An 18,848-nucleotide genomic window follows, 5' to 3' on the forward strand; every position below is an offset into this window, starting at 1 on the left:
GAGGGTGTTCGTGGCAGTTCTTTTCTATTCCTGCTTCCCCACCTTGTTCCTGAGACAGCCCCTCTTTCTTCGACTCTTTTGTCATTTCCTTGACCTACGTAAAACTTGCATTCAAGAGACATTTAGTAAATATTTAATCATTGATTCATTCAGTCCTCAACTATGCACCTCCAGGATAGCACAGTTCAGTTACAGCACCTGACAAAGCTTTCTTTCTTGACTTATTGACTTGCTTCCAAGAGAATCAAATATTGGTTTTACAGCACACATGTGGAAACACCAGCCACAATTGTTGAACCTCTCTGTAAATGGACTCACCCAGGTCTATCTGGAATGGCCTTTAGGACTGTTTAAAAACCATCCAGAATAACACGGAGGGGGGCTTCTAGGAAAGCAAATGTGGAATTGGGATAACACACTTAGTGATCCCATGAGGAAGTAGTTATGAGAAGCAGACTTTAGAAATTCTTAATTCTTCTCTCAAGGGACCCCCTCCTACAGTATGTCTCTTGCCTGGCTGCATATTTGAATCACTGGTGTTTTAAAACATAGGCATTATTATTATTATTATTATTATTATTATTATTTTAAAAATTTTATTTATCTGAGAGAGAGGGTGATCACGAGCAATGGGGAGGGGTGGAGAGAGAAGCAGACTCCCCGCTGAGCAGGGAGCCTGATGCAGGACTAGATCCCAGGACCCTGGGATCATGACCTGAGCCAAAGGTAGATGTTTAACTGACTGAGCCCGCAGGCGCCCAAGGCCTTGTTATTATTCCGGTATGGTAAGGTCAACAGATCAGGAGACAACTGCTCTTGAGAAGATAGTTTATTGTACTCATAGATCCCAAAAGGACGGGGCACCTCATGCCACGGGGGCCTGCTGGGGAAGTACCAGGTTTAGTCAGGGGAAAGGCAGTGGAGGAGGGGAACATGGGCCACAGCTTTTATTGTGGTTTCTGCAGGAGGGCACAAAGAAGGTAGGGTAAGCAGATTTAGGATTGGCTAGTTTGATTAATTTCAGTAGACTCTGGGGCAAAGGTCCCTAGTTGTCTGGCACCTGGCGCTCGCGTGATTAGGGCAGATGGATAGTGGCCCAAATGTGAGAGCCCATAAAAGAAGTGGTTGGGGTATAGGCTGGGACCGGTTCGTTTGCATACGAAAGGTGTACTCATCAGCAAGTTGCTATCTGCAGGAATTAGTTTGCCATGGGAGGGGCAGTCCCTCCAGGATTAGCAAGGCTCCAGTTATCAAAGTATCAGAAAATAAAAGACATGGTTAATGTAACTCGTTGGGGGAGGGACAATATTAGAAAGTTGTGGGTGCTTGAGCTTTATCCTCTAGAGGTTTTGAAGGAATGGGTCTAGGGGAGAGCCTGGGAATTGGTATTTTCTCAAGGTCCCCTGGTGATTCCAATGTGCAGCTAAGGTTGTGATCCACAGCCCGCAGGAATGCCACTCTGCGGTCCGTATGGTTTCATTGATTACAGAACGTGTTCTTTGCATAGTTTACCAAGTTTGCAACAAACCATGGATACCTAAGAACTAGTTAATCAAGTTCATTTTAAAATAGTTACTTTATCTTTTCTTTCAGGCCTGCAACCAGGGAGACCTTCCATCCTCCTCCACCTGTTCCACCCAGAGGTCGCTGATCCCACCTCCTAAAACCTGCCTCCGTCCGGACTTCAAGACTTGCCATTTCAGCCTGTTAATGATGTCTTCGTGTTGAGTTTTACAGCAGGACTGCCGACCTTAAGACCTGCTCTCATGGCTGATGCTGTTGTGGCCCTGCTGGTTTGGGCTTTCCTTGAAGAAGAGATTATGAAGGCATGAAGAAGTGAAAAACTAAGGACTTTATTCACCATCACCAAGTATATTGATTCATATCCTTGTTTGCCGGAAGGATAAAGACTGAATTGGAATACTTACCTCAAATTTGGCATGTCAGAAGCCTGAAAAGATTGATCAGAAATGTACTTTACAAGTGATTTTACTGAAATGCACTTATATTAGGCCTTACTTACTTGCTAGTCCAGACTAACTTCTAGAAGTGGTTATGGTTTAAGACGTACAGTATTCGGGTAAGGAGATCTGTTCTGATTTTTAAATGGTTCTTCAACTTTTCTGTAGGCTCAGGAGGGTGTCTAAATGCCAGGCCCGGTCACATGGAACAAACTGAAAAAAACTTTAGAGACGGATTAGTCCTAACTCCTTTTATATAGAAGGCAAATCTGAGGTTCCACAGAAACTAAGAGTATGCAGTTGGTCAGAGGAAGAGATGTGTTTAGAATCTGGGTCTCTTAATTTCAGGTCACCACACTTTCAATCTCTAGATAACCAATCGCTCTCTGTCAAGAAATGCCCACATGCAGAAATTTGGTCATGATTATTGACCTTCCAGAAATGTCCTTCTTCCCTATCTCCCAGGCATGGGACTACCAAGTATTTTTTTCAATTTGGGCATTTATACTTCAGTATGCTTTCAAAACAGTATTGTTGCCAAGGGACACCTGTAAATGGTTGGGAACCAGAAGCCTGGGATACCAATGACCACATTTATTGTTCTGCGGACTTTATAGGTCTTATTAGTTCTGGCCATAAGGAGAGAGAAGGATCTTTGACTCTTTCTCTGCCAAGAGGTCAGAAGAGAAAGGAAGAATGTAAAATAGAAACAGTTATCTATTTCCTTATTATTACCACTAGATTTGGGATATCTGTACAGAGAATAGAGAGCCATTAATGTGTCATAATTGTCATATGTCACTATGTCATATGTCACATATGTCATTAATTTTGGGTCACTGGCACAGAAATTTACCTTTAAAGCACAGATCCTTAATTTGATACTTAAACGTACTGTAAAGTTCGTTCAGACACATTTCTTTAAAAAATATCAGAAATCTGGTGATTTTTCATGAAATGTATTCTCTATTCCACACAGATACATACAAGCCACAGTATTAATGATCTATTTAAGTACAGTTTTATTGTGTTCTTTTCTAATGATTAAGGGTTGTTGTTATTTTTTCCAATTTCATTTATTGGTCCAGCAAACAAGGACTGTATTGAAATTAATAGCTTCTGGATCGTGGATCTTTTTTCTGACATAAAATATGCTATTGGCCGTGGCTATTAAGAGAGTGTTTGTGCAAATCACCCACCACAATGCCTGGCACATAGTAGCCATTCTGCAGCCGTTGCTTTACTCTCCTTGTCACTTATTTGGGAGAAAGAGGGTAATGTGGGATAAAGGGAGAACAAGAAATTATAATGTTGGTATGGTTGTCCTTCCTCTTATTTATAGATGATCTCTTAAGCACATTTGATTTTGATAAAAGCTACACTTTTTTTTAATATTCAGTATCTCTAAGCCCCCTCTTAGATGCCAAATTTAGATTTTTGTACATTCTCTGATTAATAAGCATTTAGATCAATAACATGGCAAAACTTACTGCCGGCTAGTGGTGCTGGCCTCTTTGTATGCACATCACTGTGCAATACCGGGGTATTTGATTACATTTTATTCTTCTGTGAAAGTAAGTAGAAAACATAATATTGAAAGTGCTGATTAGAAAGTTGGGTGTGACAAATGTGACACACTTGAGGCATGGGTGGAAATGGTCAGGAGTTCAGTGCACGTCCAAACTGCTCCATGTCATCAAAGAATGTCTCTAATGATGAGGTGAAATTCTTCATTTTCTGGAAACAGAACTACCCATTATACATTTATTCAACTTCCACACACCCAACTTTTAGGAATATATTATGTAACAAAACCATGGGTTTCAATAGAGTGAGGATCAGAAACTAAATTGTAAGTAGGTATCCAAAGGCACTGTTAAAAAAGTTCTCTGTATGATGCTTTGGGAAACAATTCAGCTGCCACCATCCTTCCCCAAGATTTTTTATGAGCTGGTTCAATAGAAAGTGAAGCTATTAGTCGTATTCATGGTCATTGCCTTTGCTTCTAACTGTACCACATTGTCCTCCAGTTGCTAGGCCAGTATTCTTCTTTTGTCTCCTATTAAAACCTGTGAGCAGGTAACCCAACAATATAAGCAACAAAGCACGAAGACTGAGAGACTATGAACAAGAGGTTGGTGTTGCAATCAAATAATTTAACTTGACATATTTAATGATGTGAATAATCCCTAATGCTTTGCCATAATTAGGCAAAGTGATAGTATGTAAATTACTTCAGTGAGTAGTTTTACAAGTCAAGCTAAGTACTTATTCTCCCTTCCATTTTTCTTGCTTTTTACTAAAAAAGGGAGGTTCTAGCCTGTCCTGTATCACCTCAGTAGTTGGGAGTTTTTAGATCCCTCTCCCATATCCACCAAGAAATAAGATGGTTTTCTGTGTTCCTCTTTCAAAGAATAGTGGTTTTACAGCTGGTTGGCTGAGGAAGCATTAATAACAGTTTTATTTCAGTCTGAGAACCAACTGTTTTAAGTGATTCCTTCCTAAAAAGAACTTAGGACAATTACAAAGCTTTTCCCTGCCTAGAACATTTCAGCTAGAACAGAAAAGAGAGGTACAAAGTGATAAATAGCAATGGAACTGCCCCACCCCAGAAGTAAATAACTAGAAAGACAAACATGACAAAGTAGAAATAAGAAATAGAATTTCAAAGAAAAGGTGATCTGAAACTAGCCCCTATACAAGGCTTGTCTTGGGCAGCCATAAGGCAAGTAGATCTCCTCACCCGCCCACCAGAGTCTTAAAAGTTCAAAAAGAGAGGCATATACCGCCCAGAGGGTCTCAACACCTTACTCACTCAAGTCTATGTTCTTGGAGCAGCTCCCACTTTGGAAATGGTGGGCAGAGTATATATTCCAAAGACAGGGAAGGGGGTGAGGATCATCCGACCGCCAGGGTACAGTGCAAGGGCCAGCTGGTGGTCACGTTCACAGTTACCTTCTCCAACAGTACCTGACATTGGAAATCAAAAGATATGTTGTTATTTATAGACCAAGACTTCTGAAGATCATGTTTATCAAAATAAAAGATTGAAATGGTGGGTTTCTGGATCATTTACTGGCCATAAGCCCTATAACCAACTGAGTCTTATAGGACTATCATAAAAAGGCTGTACAGCCATTGGAGGGGGAGGGTGTTCTTTTCACTTGTGTGTTTTTTCCCATCCCTTTTGGTGTCAGGGAATGGGGTTGTTAATCTAGATGAAGAAACTGGTGAAATAAGCTATAGCAATGTTTTTAACTCCCTAGTCTGACAGAACAGCCCTGATTTTTTTTTTTTAAGGATTTTATTTATTTTTGAGAGAGAGAGAGGGAGAGAGTGCATGAGCTGCGAGAAGGGGCAGAGGGAGAAGCAGACTCCCTGCTGAGCAGGGAGCCCAATGTGGGACTTGATCCCAGGACCCCAGGATCGTGACCTGAGCTGAAGCCAACCGCTTAACCGACTGAGCCACCCAGGTGCCCAGAACAGCCCTGATTTTGATGGCGCTTCTGAGTCCTATTTTTTAGTGTAAAGTCATCAGTTTCCAAAGATATTTGAAGCCACACTCCTTTTCCTCTAGCCAGTTATTTAATTCCTATTCCTTCTTTTCATACCTACCATTATCAGACTTTTACCACCTAAAGCCCTTTATCATCATTTCCCAGTACCTACCGGAATTCCTGGCACATAGTAGAGCTTGCTAAATAGTTGTTGAGTTAATGACCCTTTGTGCTCTTCCCCACCATTAAACTTTTCCAAATACTCTACCAAACAGGGTTTGGTAGCACTCTACTTGCCCATTGCTCTTACTGCCCCTTGAACATTTGCAGAGTTGGTCACGTTTTGTGTGGTTTTTTCTTTGTACACTGTCCTGCCTGTTCTCTGTTGTGTGTGTAATTCCCTGGTTTTAAGTCTACGCTGCCCAAATGGATACTTTAAATTTTCCTTGTGTCCTCCCCACCCCCAAGCAATTGCCAGCGCAGTGCTCCCCACAACACCGCACGAGCGCTTGCAGCCTCACTCCTGTGGGGGCTGGTGATGGATGTTCACGCAAGAAACTGCTCATCCATCGAAATGCAGCACTTGCTCTGCTTGTTCTTCAGCTGCGCCTCATCACTTGATTCAAAAGCAGTGATGATTCATTCACGGAGCATTTACTGACTTTCACTATGAGCAAGTCACTTTGCTAGGTGCTCTAGGGATATGCAAAGATGTATAAGACGCCCCCTCTGATTTCTATAGCAATTACTGGTGTGCAATTCATTCAGCGATTAATCATGTACTGCCTTGTGATGTCTCGTAGACTGGCTAGAAAGTATTGTGTAAATCCTCTATGCAGTTTGACTTTTTACTTATTAATGTCTTCCTTCTTTCACTCACCAAATAGTTTGTCTATGATGTGATGAACGCTATTCCAGCAGCTGGGACAGATACAAAGATGAACAAATGATAGTCCTTGCCATCATAAAATGTCAGAACGTAGGGTCGCCTGGCCAACGGTTGCCTGAGTGTCTGCCTTTGGCTCAGGTCATGATCCTAGGGTTCTGGGATCGAGCCCTGCATTGGGCTCTCTGCTCAGCGGGGAGCCTGCTTCTCCCTCTCCCTCTGCCTCTCTCCCTGCTTCTGCTCCCTCTCTCTCTCTCTCAAATAAGTAAAATCTTTTAAAAAACAATAAATACACATCCCTGAAAACTCTACTGGATTAATAATTGTTAAAGCTTTTTTTTTTTTTTTGAAATGTCGAAATGTAGTACAGAAGACGAGATGAAAGGTAGTAACTATGACAAAACACACCGAATGCTTTTGGAATCCCAAAGAAAGGATGCTCAACTTCCTGAGGGGTTCGTGCAAGGGTTCACTGAAGAGGTGATAATTCAGTTAGGTCTGGAAGGAGTATCTAATGGTTGTCCACTTATTTGCATTCTAGGCAAAGGCACACAAGTATAAAAAACATGGTATATTTGGGAAATATAGGGATGAAGCCAGGATATAGAGATTGGTGGGAGGTAAAGTCGGAGTCTGATAAATTAGGGTCTGATTGTGCAGCTGCCTGTTAACAGGGCTGTCCTTTAGCAGGAAATCTTTCCCCCTGATTACATACATAGCACATGGTCATTGTAAAAAACATCCAAATATTTACAGGTATGTACAAAGAGGAAACTTACCTGGTGTTAGTTGTTTGCGTCATCATCTTTCCGTTTGTTTTCTCTAGTAGACTAATATAGGATCATTTAAAATGGAATTATATTCTAAGCACTGGGTGGCTCAGTTGGGTAAGCATCCGACTCTTGATTTCGGCTCAGGTCGTAATCTCAGGGTCTTAAGATCAAGTCCCGCATCTGGCTCCATACTCAGCACCGAGCCTCTTCAGATTCTCGTCAACCTCTGCCTCTGCCCCTCCCCCTGCTCACACAGACACACACACTCTCTCAAAATAAGTAAATAAAAATCTTTTAAAAAATAAAACGGGATTATACTCTATTTTGTCAGCATTTAAAAGTATCTCTTGGCGTGCCTGGGTGGACAGTTAAGTGTCTGACTCTCGGTTTCGGCTCAGGTCGTGATCTCAGGGTCATGAGATCGAGCCCCATGTTGAGCTCTGTGCTCAGATTCTCTCTCCCTCTCCCTCTACTCCTCCTGCTCATGCGTGTTCTCTCTCTCTCTCTAAAATAAGTAAATCTAAAAAAAAAGTATCTCTCGGGGCGCCTGGGTGGCACAGTGGTTAAGCGTCTGCCTTCGGCTCAGGGCGTGGTCCCGGCGTTATGGGATCGAGCCCCACATCAGGCTCCTCCCTATGAGCCTGCTTCTTCCTCTCCCACTCCCCCTGCTTGTGTTCCCTCTCTCGCTGGCTGTCTCTCTCTCTGTCGAATAAATAAATAAAATCTTTAAAAAAAAAGTATCTCTTAATATCACTGCATGCCAGTACATACAGGTCTATTTCATTTTTTAAAATGGTCATAACGAGGTCCGTTAGTAGTAAGAAAGACTGATTCTGGAACCAGACTGCTTGGGACTGACTGCTCTTTCAGCAAGCCAGTTAACCTCTCTGTGCTTCAGTTATCATACCTGTAAAATGAACATACTAATAGGACCTGCTGCATATGGTTTTTGTGAGGATTGAATGAGTCAATAGGTGTAAAGGGCTCAGAATAGTGCCTGGCAGATGAAAATCTTAGCTGTGATTCCATGATTTATTTCAACAAAATTCAAGGAGTGTTTTAAAAATAATTTTTAAACAGATCATTAAAAGATTAAACGATTTTAAAAGATTTTTAAAAGAGTATTAATTTGAGAGAGACAGAGGGTGCATGAGCAGGGGGAGGGGCAGAGGGAGAGAATCTCCAGCAGAGTCCCCCAGAGCGAGGAGCTGGATGCCGGTTGGATCCTACCACCCTGAGATCATGACCCCAGCTGAAATCGAGAGTAGGATGCTTACTTGGCGGAGCCACCCAGCCACCCCTCAAGGAGTGTTTTAAACAAGAATATAATCAGGTTTCTTTTTAGAAAGATCACTCTGGCACCTGTTGGGGAGAATAAACAGGGAGGGAAGATTCGTGGCAGGGATCCTGTTAGACTGTTGCAATAATGCAGTGAGATGGAGGTTGGCTGTTACCGGCAGAAGAAAGAGAGGAAAAATAAATTTTTGAGGCATTTCTAAGAGACCAAACTCTACCACTTGTTGACTGCTGATGGTTGAAAGAGACGGTCCCACTACAAGTTTCAGCTTTTTGGCTTAGAGACTGTGTAGATGGTAGTGTCATATTTACAAGACGAGCATTTTTTAAGTTCCTACTAGGGGGCCTGGCACTGTTCTAGGCACAGGAAATAATGGCAGTGCACAGGATCTCTGCTTAGGCAGATTCCAAGAGGTGTTTAAGTCTGTGGACAGGAGACCAACAATATAATCGAACAGATAAATGAGTAAGAATTTCAACAAGATCGAGTAGTAGGAGCCCGATAAATAGTCAAGTGAATCTAAAACACTTCTCCACTCCTGGACGAGTCTAACAATCTCCCATGATGATGAGAGGCGCTCGTGATTCATTCATGGCGGTGACGAGAGCCTGCAACCGGTTATTTGATCTGATCCCCCAAGCTCCAGAGGCTGCAGGTCCCACCCCATCTCACAGCCGAGGAAAATGAGGACCAGAAAACTTAGACGTTTTGGACAAGGTCACACGGCTCCCAGCGCCCGGACGCGGCCCGAAGTGCGCGGGGGTCAGGCACCGCGAGAGGCTCCATGCCGAGGCCGTGGGTGCGCGCCGCCGCTCCCGAGGCCCAGGGGCGGCCGGCCCGGGGCCCCAGCGGGCCAGGCGGGCGACCTGGCGGCGCGCGGGGCGGCCAGAGCAGGGGCCCTGGGCAACCACGGCTCGCGCCTCCCGGGTGGGGCGGCCGGCGGCGGTTGCGGCCCCGCGTCGCGAGGCACTTCCGGCGTGTGCCGGGGTGGCCGGATGACGTGGCTGAGTCAGAGGAAGAGGCTGAGAGGCGCCGGGGGGCGGGGGAGGCTCGGGAGCGGGCGGTGACGGCGGCGGCGCGGAGGAGCCAGCGGCTGGGTCCGGGCCCCGTGCGTCTGTCCGCGCCCCGTGGATGCGAATCGGCCGCGGCGGAGGCGGCGGCGGCGGCGGCGGCGGCGGCGGAGGAGGAGTCAGTGGGCCGGCGCCGAGCCGGTGGGAGCGCGGAGGATGAGGCCGCTGCCGGGCGCTCCCGGCGTGGCGGCGGCCGCCGCGCTGTTGCTGCTGGTGCTGCCCCGGGCCCGGGCGGACGAGCACGAGCACACGGTGAGAGGCGCCCCCGGCCGGCGCGGCCGCCCCCGGCCCGCCGCCCCGGCCCGCCGCCCAGTCCTGCTCGGCGCGGCCTGGAGGGTTGGGCGGCCCGGCGGAGCCCCGCGGCCGCCGAGGACGCCTTCCGGTTGGGCCTGGCGGAGCAGGAACCCCGGGAGCTGGGAGGAGGCGTTTGTGTGCGCTCCCGGGGCAGGACTCCGCTCCCGAGCGCCTGGGCCTCCTTGCCCAACCCGCACCTAAATGGCGCCACGCTCCAGCGGCTGGGGGGCCCGGGGGCCGGGGCGGGAGCGTGGTGAGGGTCAGCGCTCACTTCCCCGGGGAGGGGCCGCGGGCAGCCGGGCTCGGGGCTGGTGCCCCCAGGGAGGAGAGCTGTGCTCTGGCTACTGGGGGCTACGACACAGCAGAAGATGGATGCATCACGATTACCCGTCATACACTAACCAGGAAATATCCACCACTTCTTGGTCCTTACCGGCCTTTATTTTCTCTCCTGCCCAAACCGGATCAAACCCCTGGCGTGGGGACAGCATTAATAAACTTGGGGTGAAGAGCAGGTTACACGTGTACATGCATGCACTCAATCTACACGCACTCAGTTCTGGGCTTTTCTTGTTACTTTCTGCTCACCTTTTCTAGCCCCTAGATGAGGCTCCCATCCCAGTGGTCTCCGGGCAGCTTCTAGCTGTAAGGAGTCTTGGGGTTCCCAGTGTTCCCGTAGGCCGAGAACAGTCCCTTTTGCGTTTGGCTTACAATTGATTGGCTGTTTATTTAGTTCGCATTTTCACATCAAAGCGTGGATGTTAATGACTCTTCAAGTGACTTTCACTTAGGGCTGTAATTCGATGTTTTTCGGAGTGGTTGATGTGGGAAGTCTTGTAAATTGAGATGTTGCTTAGAGAGTAATTTTTTTTTTAAAATATCATAACTCATTAAGGACATGATTTTACGTGAGAGGTAGTGTATGTACTAGATCTGAAAGATTTGGGCGAGTCTTCTGTCATTCCTGATAAGTGAGGAAGTGAAGCGATCATCCTTATTTATTTGGTGGACCCTACTTTAGATTTTATTTGTAATTAACCCGATTTCTTTTCTCTAGTTCCTGGGTTGGCTGGGCTTTTATTTTAGCTAGTGAAAGCTCCAAGCTTTTGGCCATTTTACGTTAAGTCACAGCCAGAAACTTCTTCCTTGTTTTTATTTTAATTTTTTTAGAGACACTAATCTGGAATCAGTGACATGTTTTTGTGCTATATTTGTGACTTCACCTTAAGATAATGTTGTTCACAGTTTAAACAGTTAAATTAAAAAAAACTGTTTCCTGTTGTTTTCTCTGTCAGGTAAAATCTAAAAGTGTAACTGTTCATTTGCAGTGGGCATCCTTTTAGTCAGTTGTATTGTCACTAATATTTTTCCAGTTTTTTGAACACTTAAGGAAAGTTACCAAATAAAACTCACAACTGTCTCTTACCATACAGGCATACAAATTTAAGATTAGTATTCTTTTGATCTTGTGTTTTATATAAACTGCTATAAATAGGGAAAACTATTACTATTTCACAAATTGGAGGTATATTAAAAAAGGCCCGAGTTTAATTTATAGATTTAAAATGTAAATACAGATTTCACTGAGATTTTATGGCTGGGAACATTTCAATTTTTTATACCAGTAATTGAATATAAAATACATGAGAAACGCTTTTTGAGAGGATAGTATGTGTGGGGTAATTGCTGGGCAGAAAGATTTAGAATCCGTATCGTTTTATTCATGTCTACATTGAACTGGTCTCACTTGGTTACCTGTTATTAATATACATTATTTAAAAAACAAAAAGGTTATTGGAAGAATAATATTAAGCTATAAGTATAAAATTTAAATCAAGTTTCATTTTTTCTGGCTATTAGCCAAAGTTTTTACTTTTCCCAAGTTTCTTAAAAATATTTCTTGAAAACCAGACGTTCACCTTAGCCAGATAAAAGTACTAAAAAGGTTATGATCAAGTGAGTTTTTTTTTCCCACCAAGAGGGCAGAAGTAACTAGTGAAGAGAGAATGATATTGAAGGAGGAGAAAAATTGCCGAGGGAAGGGTGTTGAGTAGGTGTGTAATAAAAACTGTGGGATTGAATTATTAATTAAAGAGCAATTTTCAGAAGTTAGTTTGCCCTTTAGATTAACTTTCTGTGAAGACAGTTTCCAGATAGAAAAAATAACTAATAGGACTTTTGTTGGCAACATGTGCTAGGCACTATTCTAAGTACTTTACATATATTAACTTATTTTAAATATAAATAACATTGTGAGGGAGATAATATTATGCCCTTTTTATAGATGGGGAAACCAACCCTAGAGAGGTTAAGTTGCTTGTCTGAGGCCACACAGCCAGTGGGGATGGAGGTAGGATTTGAGCTCGGACGGTCTGAATTAATATTCTACACTTTCGTAGGATATGCTCTGCAGCCCTTTATTCTAAAAATAGGACAGTAAAACACTTGGTATTAGAGTAGTTTTCTGTATTGATATTATTTTTAAGTGCTTAAAGAAGTTTTTTGGGTAAGTCTAACTCCATCAATGGGTTGTTACTGAGGAGATGTTTGGATTAGCATTGAAGAGGGGTAGTGCCCACTTAATGGGCATTTGACCTGTGCAGTCACATAATTTATGCAAGCATGTGAATATTGTGCTTGCTTTGATGCTCTCCTGTCAGCATCTAAATTTTTAATAAGTTTTTTTTTTTTAAGTAATCTTTACATCCATTGTGGGGCTCGAACTGATGACCCTGAGATCAAGAGTCGCACGCTTCACTGATGTAGCCAGCCAGGCACCCCTTAAGTTTTGAACAAGGAGACCTGCATTTTTATTTTGGACTGGCTCCCACAAATTATCCCTTAAGAAGGGATAACTAGTTTATGTAGTTTCACAAAGCCCCTTATTTCTCTTATTTTACTTACTGAGTTAGGATTCAGCTGACCATTTGGCATAGTATTTTTTATGCTCTTTTTTTTTTTTTTTTTTAAAGATTTTATTTATTTGTCAGAGCCCAAGCAGGGGCAGTGGCAGGGAGAGGGAGAAGCAGGCTCCCCGCTGAGCAAGAAGCCCGATGAGGGACTCAGTGCCAGGACCCCGGGATCATGACTTGAGCTGAAGGCAGATGCTTAACCAACTGAGCCACCCAGGCGTCCCTTTTATGCGTTTTTTAATGCAAGGCTCTTTTAATATTCTCATAAGGATAATGAGAAAGAAATACGCTATTGACTTCTGGAGTATATACACACCTAGAATATATAAAGATGTGTCCTTTCCCCTTTCTAAAGTTGAATCATACATGGATTGCAGGACATACTGTTTGGAATAAAAAAATAATGAGCACTTTCATGAAAGACAAGCCCTTAAAATGTGATTAAGGGTCATAAGAAGGACTTTTTAGAGTGAGTGAAGGATGTAGAAGGTGTGGTTTATGCTTATTTGGTTTTCTGAAACTCAGAGAATTTGGAAACATCTATAGTTAGATTACCATGTCTCCCAAGATTCCAAAGGACTCTTGTTAAAAAGATTTCAAATTGAGGGGCGCCTGGGTGGCTCAGTGGTTGGGCATCTGCCTTCAGCTCAGGGCGTGATCCCGGCGTTCTGGGATCGAGCCCCACATCAGGCTCCTCCGCTGGGAGCCTGCTTCTTCCTCTCCCACTCCCCCTGCTTGTGTTCCCTCTCTCGCTGGCTGTCTCTCTCTCTCTGTCAAATGAATAAAAAAAAAAAAAATCTTTAAAAAGATTTCAAATTGAGAATCAGAATTTTAGAATTGGAAAGTCCTGAGATCATTTAATCCAACACACTCATTTTCCTAATGACCTGAAGAGGTCTAGTGACTCTCTAGTCCTTGCTTTTTCTACCTGTCTTGTAGGTGTTATTTCCATAGTAATACTGTGTAAAGATGTCAGCACCAAAAACCAATAATGGAGGGCACCAGAATCTTAATGCATTTTATGGTTTGTACTGTAGCCTTGGTTTTATGGGTTCTGTTTCCTCGGGATCACAAAGTCAATTTTTTTTCTTTTTGTCTGTTACATACCCAGGTTCTGTGCTGGGCACAGTGGTATTTAATCAGTGCTTGTTGAGTGACTTGACTAATTAAGGAGCTACCAGGGACAAGAATATGCAGTGTTGGAAGCGTGAAACCCTATTGCTTAAAGCATAGTGAACAAATCCAGACCATTGTTCATTTAAGATGCATCGTCTTTGGGATGCCTCTTGTGATTTAGGGCCCTAATTAGGCTAACATCCCATTTTTCCGTGGCCCATTGTACCTCAGGTAGGTAATGTCAGAAGGACCTGATCTGTGCCCAGGGTAGTTTACAATCAGCCTCTGTCATAAACAGTTACACCACGGAGTGATTTTCGGAATAGTTTGTTTGCTTTCCTTTGGCAAATAGCAGCCTTTTGTCTTTGTCTTTTAGAATATAGGAACTCTTGGGGTGCCTGGGTGGCTCAGTCGTTAAGCATCTGCCTTCAGCTCAGGTCATGATCCCAGGGTCCTGGGATAGGGCCCAGCGTCGTGTTCCCTGCTCAGCAGGGAGCCTACTTCTCTCTCTTCTGCTCCGCCTGCTTGTGTTCCCTCTCTCGCTCTCTCTGTCAAATAAATAAATAAAAATCTTAAAAAAAAAAAGTATAGGAACTCTCAAAACTTATTTGAAGATTTTATAAAGAGAACAAGCTCTTACCACAGGTGAATTTGTGAGTACTTAATACAGATCAGTTTTAGGAAATGCCATTATTCGTTGTCCTATTTTCAGCTGTACTCTATGGTAGACTAAAAGTTTATTTAGGTACAAAACTATTTTGAGAGAGAGGGAGAGAGAGAGAGCACAGTTATCTCAAGAGACTATCCAAAAATATACTTCTATATTTTATAATTTATTTGTATTAAAATTCTGATGTGTTTTAAATAAATAAAAGGCATTGAAATTGTGATTCTGAAACACTTAGAACTAGATTTTGCTTTCTCAGATATGTATTTTAAAACAAATGTGTATCTTTTTTTTTTTTTTTTTAAAGATTTTATTTATTTATGCGACAGAGAGACAGCCAGCAAGAGAGGGAACACAGCAGAGGGAGTGGGAGAGGAAGAAGCAGGCTCCCAGCCGAGGAGCCCGATGTGGGGCTCGATCCCGGAACACCAGGATCACGCCCTGAGCCGAAGGCAGACGCCTAACGACTGCGCCACCCAGGCGCCCCTTAAAACAAACGTGTATCTTTTACCTCAACCCATGAAAGTGGTGGCATTTGGGTGCTTATTCTGAGCCCTTAGTCCTTGGTCTGTGTATATAAATTCTCGTTTCTTTATTCAGATTCTACATGAGTACGACAGTACCACTATCTCCTAAAGTGTTCCTCCTGAGAAAACGTAATTCATGGTCTCTATCAAGAAGGGAAACTTCTGTGTCTCCGCTTTCCCAGCACATAAATAGTATTTAAGAGAGGCTTGACATTGGTGACATCTTGAGAATAAAGGTCTTGCCTTTGGAAACTAGAACACAAGTAGTTTCTGAGGAAGGTTTTTTTCTTTAGGGCGGATTAAAGGTTGAAATGGAAAAGTTGTTCGCTATTCAGTACTGTCTTTAGTTGCTTTGTACAACTGTACTTTTGTCGTATTTTCTTCATTTAGTTTTTGGTCTTTAGTTAATGAAACTGACTAGGGATTAGGGAAAGTGTAGTCCCAAGTTTGTAAGCGTGATACTAATTAGTTGTATGATCTTGGACAAATTATTTAACATCTGTGTTCTTTAGTTTATTTTAATGTGTAAAAGGGGGAAATAATAAGACCTATCTTAAAAAATTTTGCAAGGATAAATTTTCATATAAAGACCATAGAACTATGCCTAGCCCATAGTATGTGCTTATTAAGTGTTAGTTAATGATAGTGTCAGAAAAGATGGTGAGATCATGTTAGGGATTGGTCTGTTTAGGCTTTACCTGAGGATCGGAGGGTTTGAGAAACGATTTGAGTAGTTTTGAAGGGTAAGTAGAAATTGGCTAAGTGGAGAGAAGGAGGGCATTACAGATTTGGGGGAATGGCATGAGAAACAAGGTAGAAAAGGAAAGGAAGGGAAGACCGTATTATAAGCCGTTTTGGCTGGAGTGGACAGCTCAGAAATTCAATGTAACAGTGAAACTCTTCTGAGAACTGGAAAATGAATGGAACGGTAAGGTGAAGAACGTAGGTAGTCTGAATTGGCCTCCTGTCATTTGGCTGCTTCCCAGGAAGGCCTCATGGAAGGAGCTACCGCCATGCTCAGGGATTCCCTGATCCACTGCTGTGCCTCCTTGACTTTTTTTCTCCCCTTCTTCTGGTTACACTCTGCAGGTAAGTTATAAACTCCATCTTTCTCAGTGTCATTGGCCAACTCAAGAGTTTTTCGAAGGAAAGGATTTAAAAAGAGCTTGCTAGGACTTCATGGAATGTTTTGAAAATGAATTAGGTTAGCCTTTTGGCCATAGGTAGAGAGAAGAGCCTTACCTGCTGCTCTTTTCCCACAGACTGGTGGAGGTCAAGGACTTTCTCAGCAGCTTTAGGGAAAGGAAAGGCTTTTTTTTTTTTCCTCTTTAAAAAGTTGTGTGAAGTCTTCCTTTCGATATTTTCTAATTTCAAGATGTTTTTAAGACACATTTTCTCTCTTGAAAAAGAACTCTTGTCTTGGGAGCACTTACTCTCAGAGATAATCAAGAACTGCAATGAAAAGTAACATTGTAAGTTCATTATATTGACCATGGTCTGCATAAGGAGCGATGTAAAAGAAAAGAAGCATTTTTGCCTTAATATTCACCCTAACCACACCCCTTGTGTGTGTGTGTATGTATCTGTATGAAGGTGTGCATGTTACATATGTGTATATATTTCTAATTATTATTTCAGTCCTTTTCCCAGAAGGACTCTGTGGCTACAGAATGGTATAGGCTTTGTGACTGTGCAGTTTCCATCATGTCATCACAAGTCTCCTGCCCTGTTCAGGTTTCATGAATGGCTAAAATAAGTGGCTTCAGAATGTATGGGTTAACATACACTCTGACCCTTCGGTTATTTTAGTCATACGTTTCAGTTTGTATAAAATAAATGAATGCCCTATTTTAACAAGTATTTATGTTCAAGTTTTTGTGTATTTTTAAAGGAATTATGAGTATTAGAATTTATAAAAAGAGTGTTTTTGTGCTTATTTTCACAAGTAACATTTAAATGTTGCTGTGGACTCAGCAGGATTAATGACAAGGTCCTCATTGATAGGTCCTCTTGTTCATTCTAATCTTAAGTGGATGTATTTTGTTACCTCCGCTTTCTTTCTTCTCTAAAAGGGTACCATTGCAGTCAGTACACATATCAGTCAGTACACATACTTCAAGATTTTTTTTAGTAAGTTGCTAGTGAACTTTACATTTCATCATTTTGCAGTGTTTTCCCATCGTGTTTATTAAATCATTTTTGTGTACATTCTACTATGCAGAGAGCTTTCTGCCTAGCAAGCAGGTTTCATTTCTAATACCAGCTCTGGTCAGTTGATAATCGATTGGTTTAGCTCACTGCTTTGAGAATTCTTATGCTATAACCATCTCTGTTATGTTTAGCAGAAAGGAGTACCTTGATTGATTAGTGCTGTGTGACTATGAGCATTGGATGGAAGAGTGGTGGCATACATAGCTTTGTCAACTGAAAAGGGATGTATGGATATATTCAGACCTTTGATTCATTCCTTCATACGTGAAGATTATCTATAATTGTTTTTCTGAATTCACTTGAAACAGCTTGTGATTTTCTATATTGTTATTCATTCTGACTCTTCTCTACCAAGGCAGAATTAATCATTCCTTTATTGTTGCTACAATAGCCCTTTATTACCTTAATTTTAACTCTTATTCATCATTAATCATTTACTTGTCTGGCTCAACTGTGGATTGTGAACTTAAAGGAAAGGACAGTACTTTATTTATCTGTGCATTGACCCTTGAACAACAAGGGTTTGAATGGCGTAGGTCCACTTATGTGCAGATTTTTTCCATAAATACAGTACAGTATGATAAAATGTATCTTTTCTCCCTTTTAATTTTTTTTAAATATTTTATTTATTCATTTGAGATAGACAGAAAAAGCACAAGCAGAGGGGAGAGGCAGAGGGAGAGGGAGAAGCAGACTCCCTGCTGAGCTGGGAGCCAGACATGGGGCTTGATCCCAGGACATGGAGATCATGACCTGAGCCAAAGGCAGACACTCAACCATCTGAGCCACCCAGGTGCCCCATCTTCCTTTTAATTTTCTTAACATTTTTTCTTCTCGAGCTTACTTTATTTTAAGAATACAGTATATAATACATATAACACACAAAACGTGTTAATGGACTGTTTATGTTGCCGGTAAGGCTTCTGGTCAACAGTAGGCTCTTAGTAGTTAAGTTTTGGGGGAGTCAAAAGTTACGTAATGGATTTTTGACTGAAGGGTGTATTGGTAACACTAACCCTGCATTGTTCAATAGTTAACTGTATGCTTAATACCACTATGCTTGGTATGTGTCTCATATGTTCAAAAAGTAAGATAGTTTATTACTTTCTTAATGACCTGGATGATATCTTATATGAACAATGAGATTGATTATATTTGAAGACGAGGTGATTAGATCTAAGCCATAGGGTGCTGGTGACGTGAATCAAAAGGAAGAGGCAGATGCTCTAGGTAAGAGTACACAAGTCAGTGTTTTTTGGAATACAGAGGGACTTGGGGTTTGAGTCTCCTGAGAGAATGGTGATACCATTAGAAAAACAAAGATGAAAGAAAGGCTAGATTTGGGTGGGATGAGTATGTTTTTGGAGAGGTTGGATTTTGATCAAAAACATTTGTATATTTTAGATGGAGGACTGGAGGTAAGAATTTGGTAGTTTGGTTAGTTGACAGCTTCCTTTAACATGTTCCATAGCACCTTACTTTATTATAATTGTTTGTTCAATGTCCATCTTTCCTCTTAGGCTCTGAGCTCCAGTAGGGCAGGGAACATGTTTTGTTCAAAGCTGTATCCTCAGTTACAAATATAATTATTGGTATGTGGCAGGCACTCCGTGAATAATTAATTGTTCAGTGATTTA

The 18,848-nt window shown here is 42.4% G+C and overlaps 2 protein-coding genes across 3 annotated transcripts in view; both read left to right on the forward strand.

Annotated features, from left to right (window-relative positions):
* The window catches only part of PIK3AP1 (phosphoinositide-3-kinase adaptor protein 1), a 113,212-nt gene extending 108,194 nt beyond the window's left edge, over positions 1-5,018 (forward strand). For both annotated transcript variants that reach the window (XM_026493770.4, XM_044382010.3), the window contains exon 17: positions 1,594-5,018. In XM_026493770.4, the coding sequence (XP_026349555.2) occupies positions 1,594-1,651 (58 nt within the window). In that variant the 3' untranslated portion in view covers positions 1,652-5,018. The remainder of the gene's footprint in view (positions 1-1,593) is intronic.
* A 4,458-nt stretch (positions 5,019-9,476) lies between these two features.
* TM9SF3 (transmembrane 9 superfamily member 3) overlaps positions 9,477-18,848 on the forward strand; it is a 70,652-nt gene continuing 61,280 nt past the window's right edge. Inside the window, exon 1 of the mRNA XM_026493768.4 lies at positions 9,477-9,736. Coding sequence (XP_026349553.1) covers positions 9,641-9,736 — 96 coding nt within the window. The 5' untranslated portion in view covers positions 9,477-9,640. The remainder of the gene's footprint in view (positions 9,737-18,848) is intronic.

The sequence above is a fragment of the Ursus arctos genome, unplaced genomic scaffold, assembly GCF_023065955.2.
Source record: "Ursus arctos isolate Adak ecotype North America unplaced genomic scaffold, UrsArc2.0 scaffold_7, whole genome shotgun sequence".
Taxonomy (NCBI): domain Eukaryota; kingdom Metazoa; phylum Chordata; class Mammalia; order Carnivora; family Ursidae; genus Ursus; species Ursus arctos.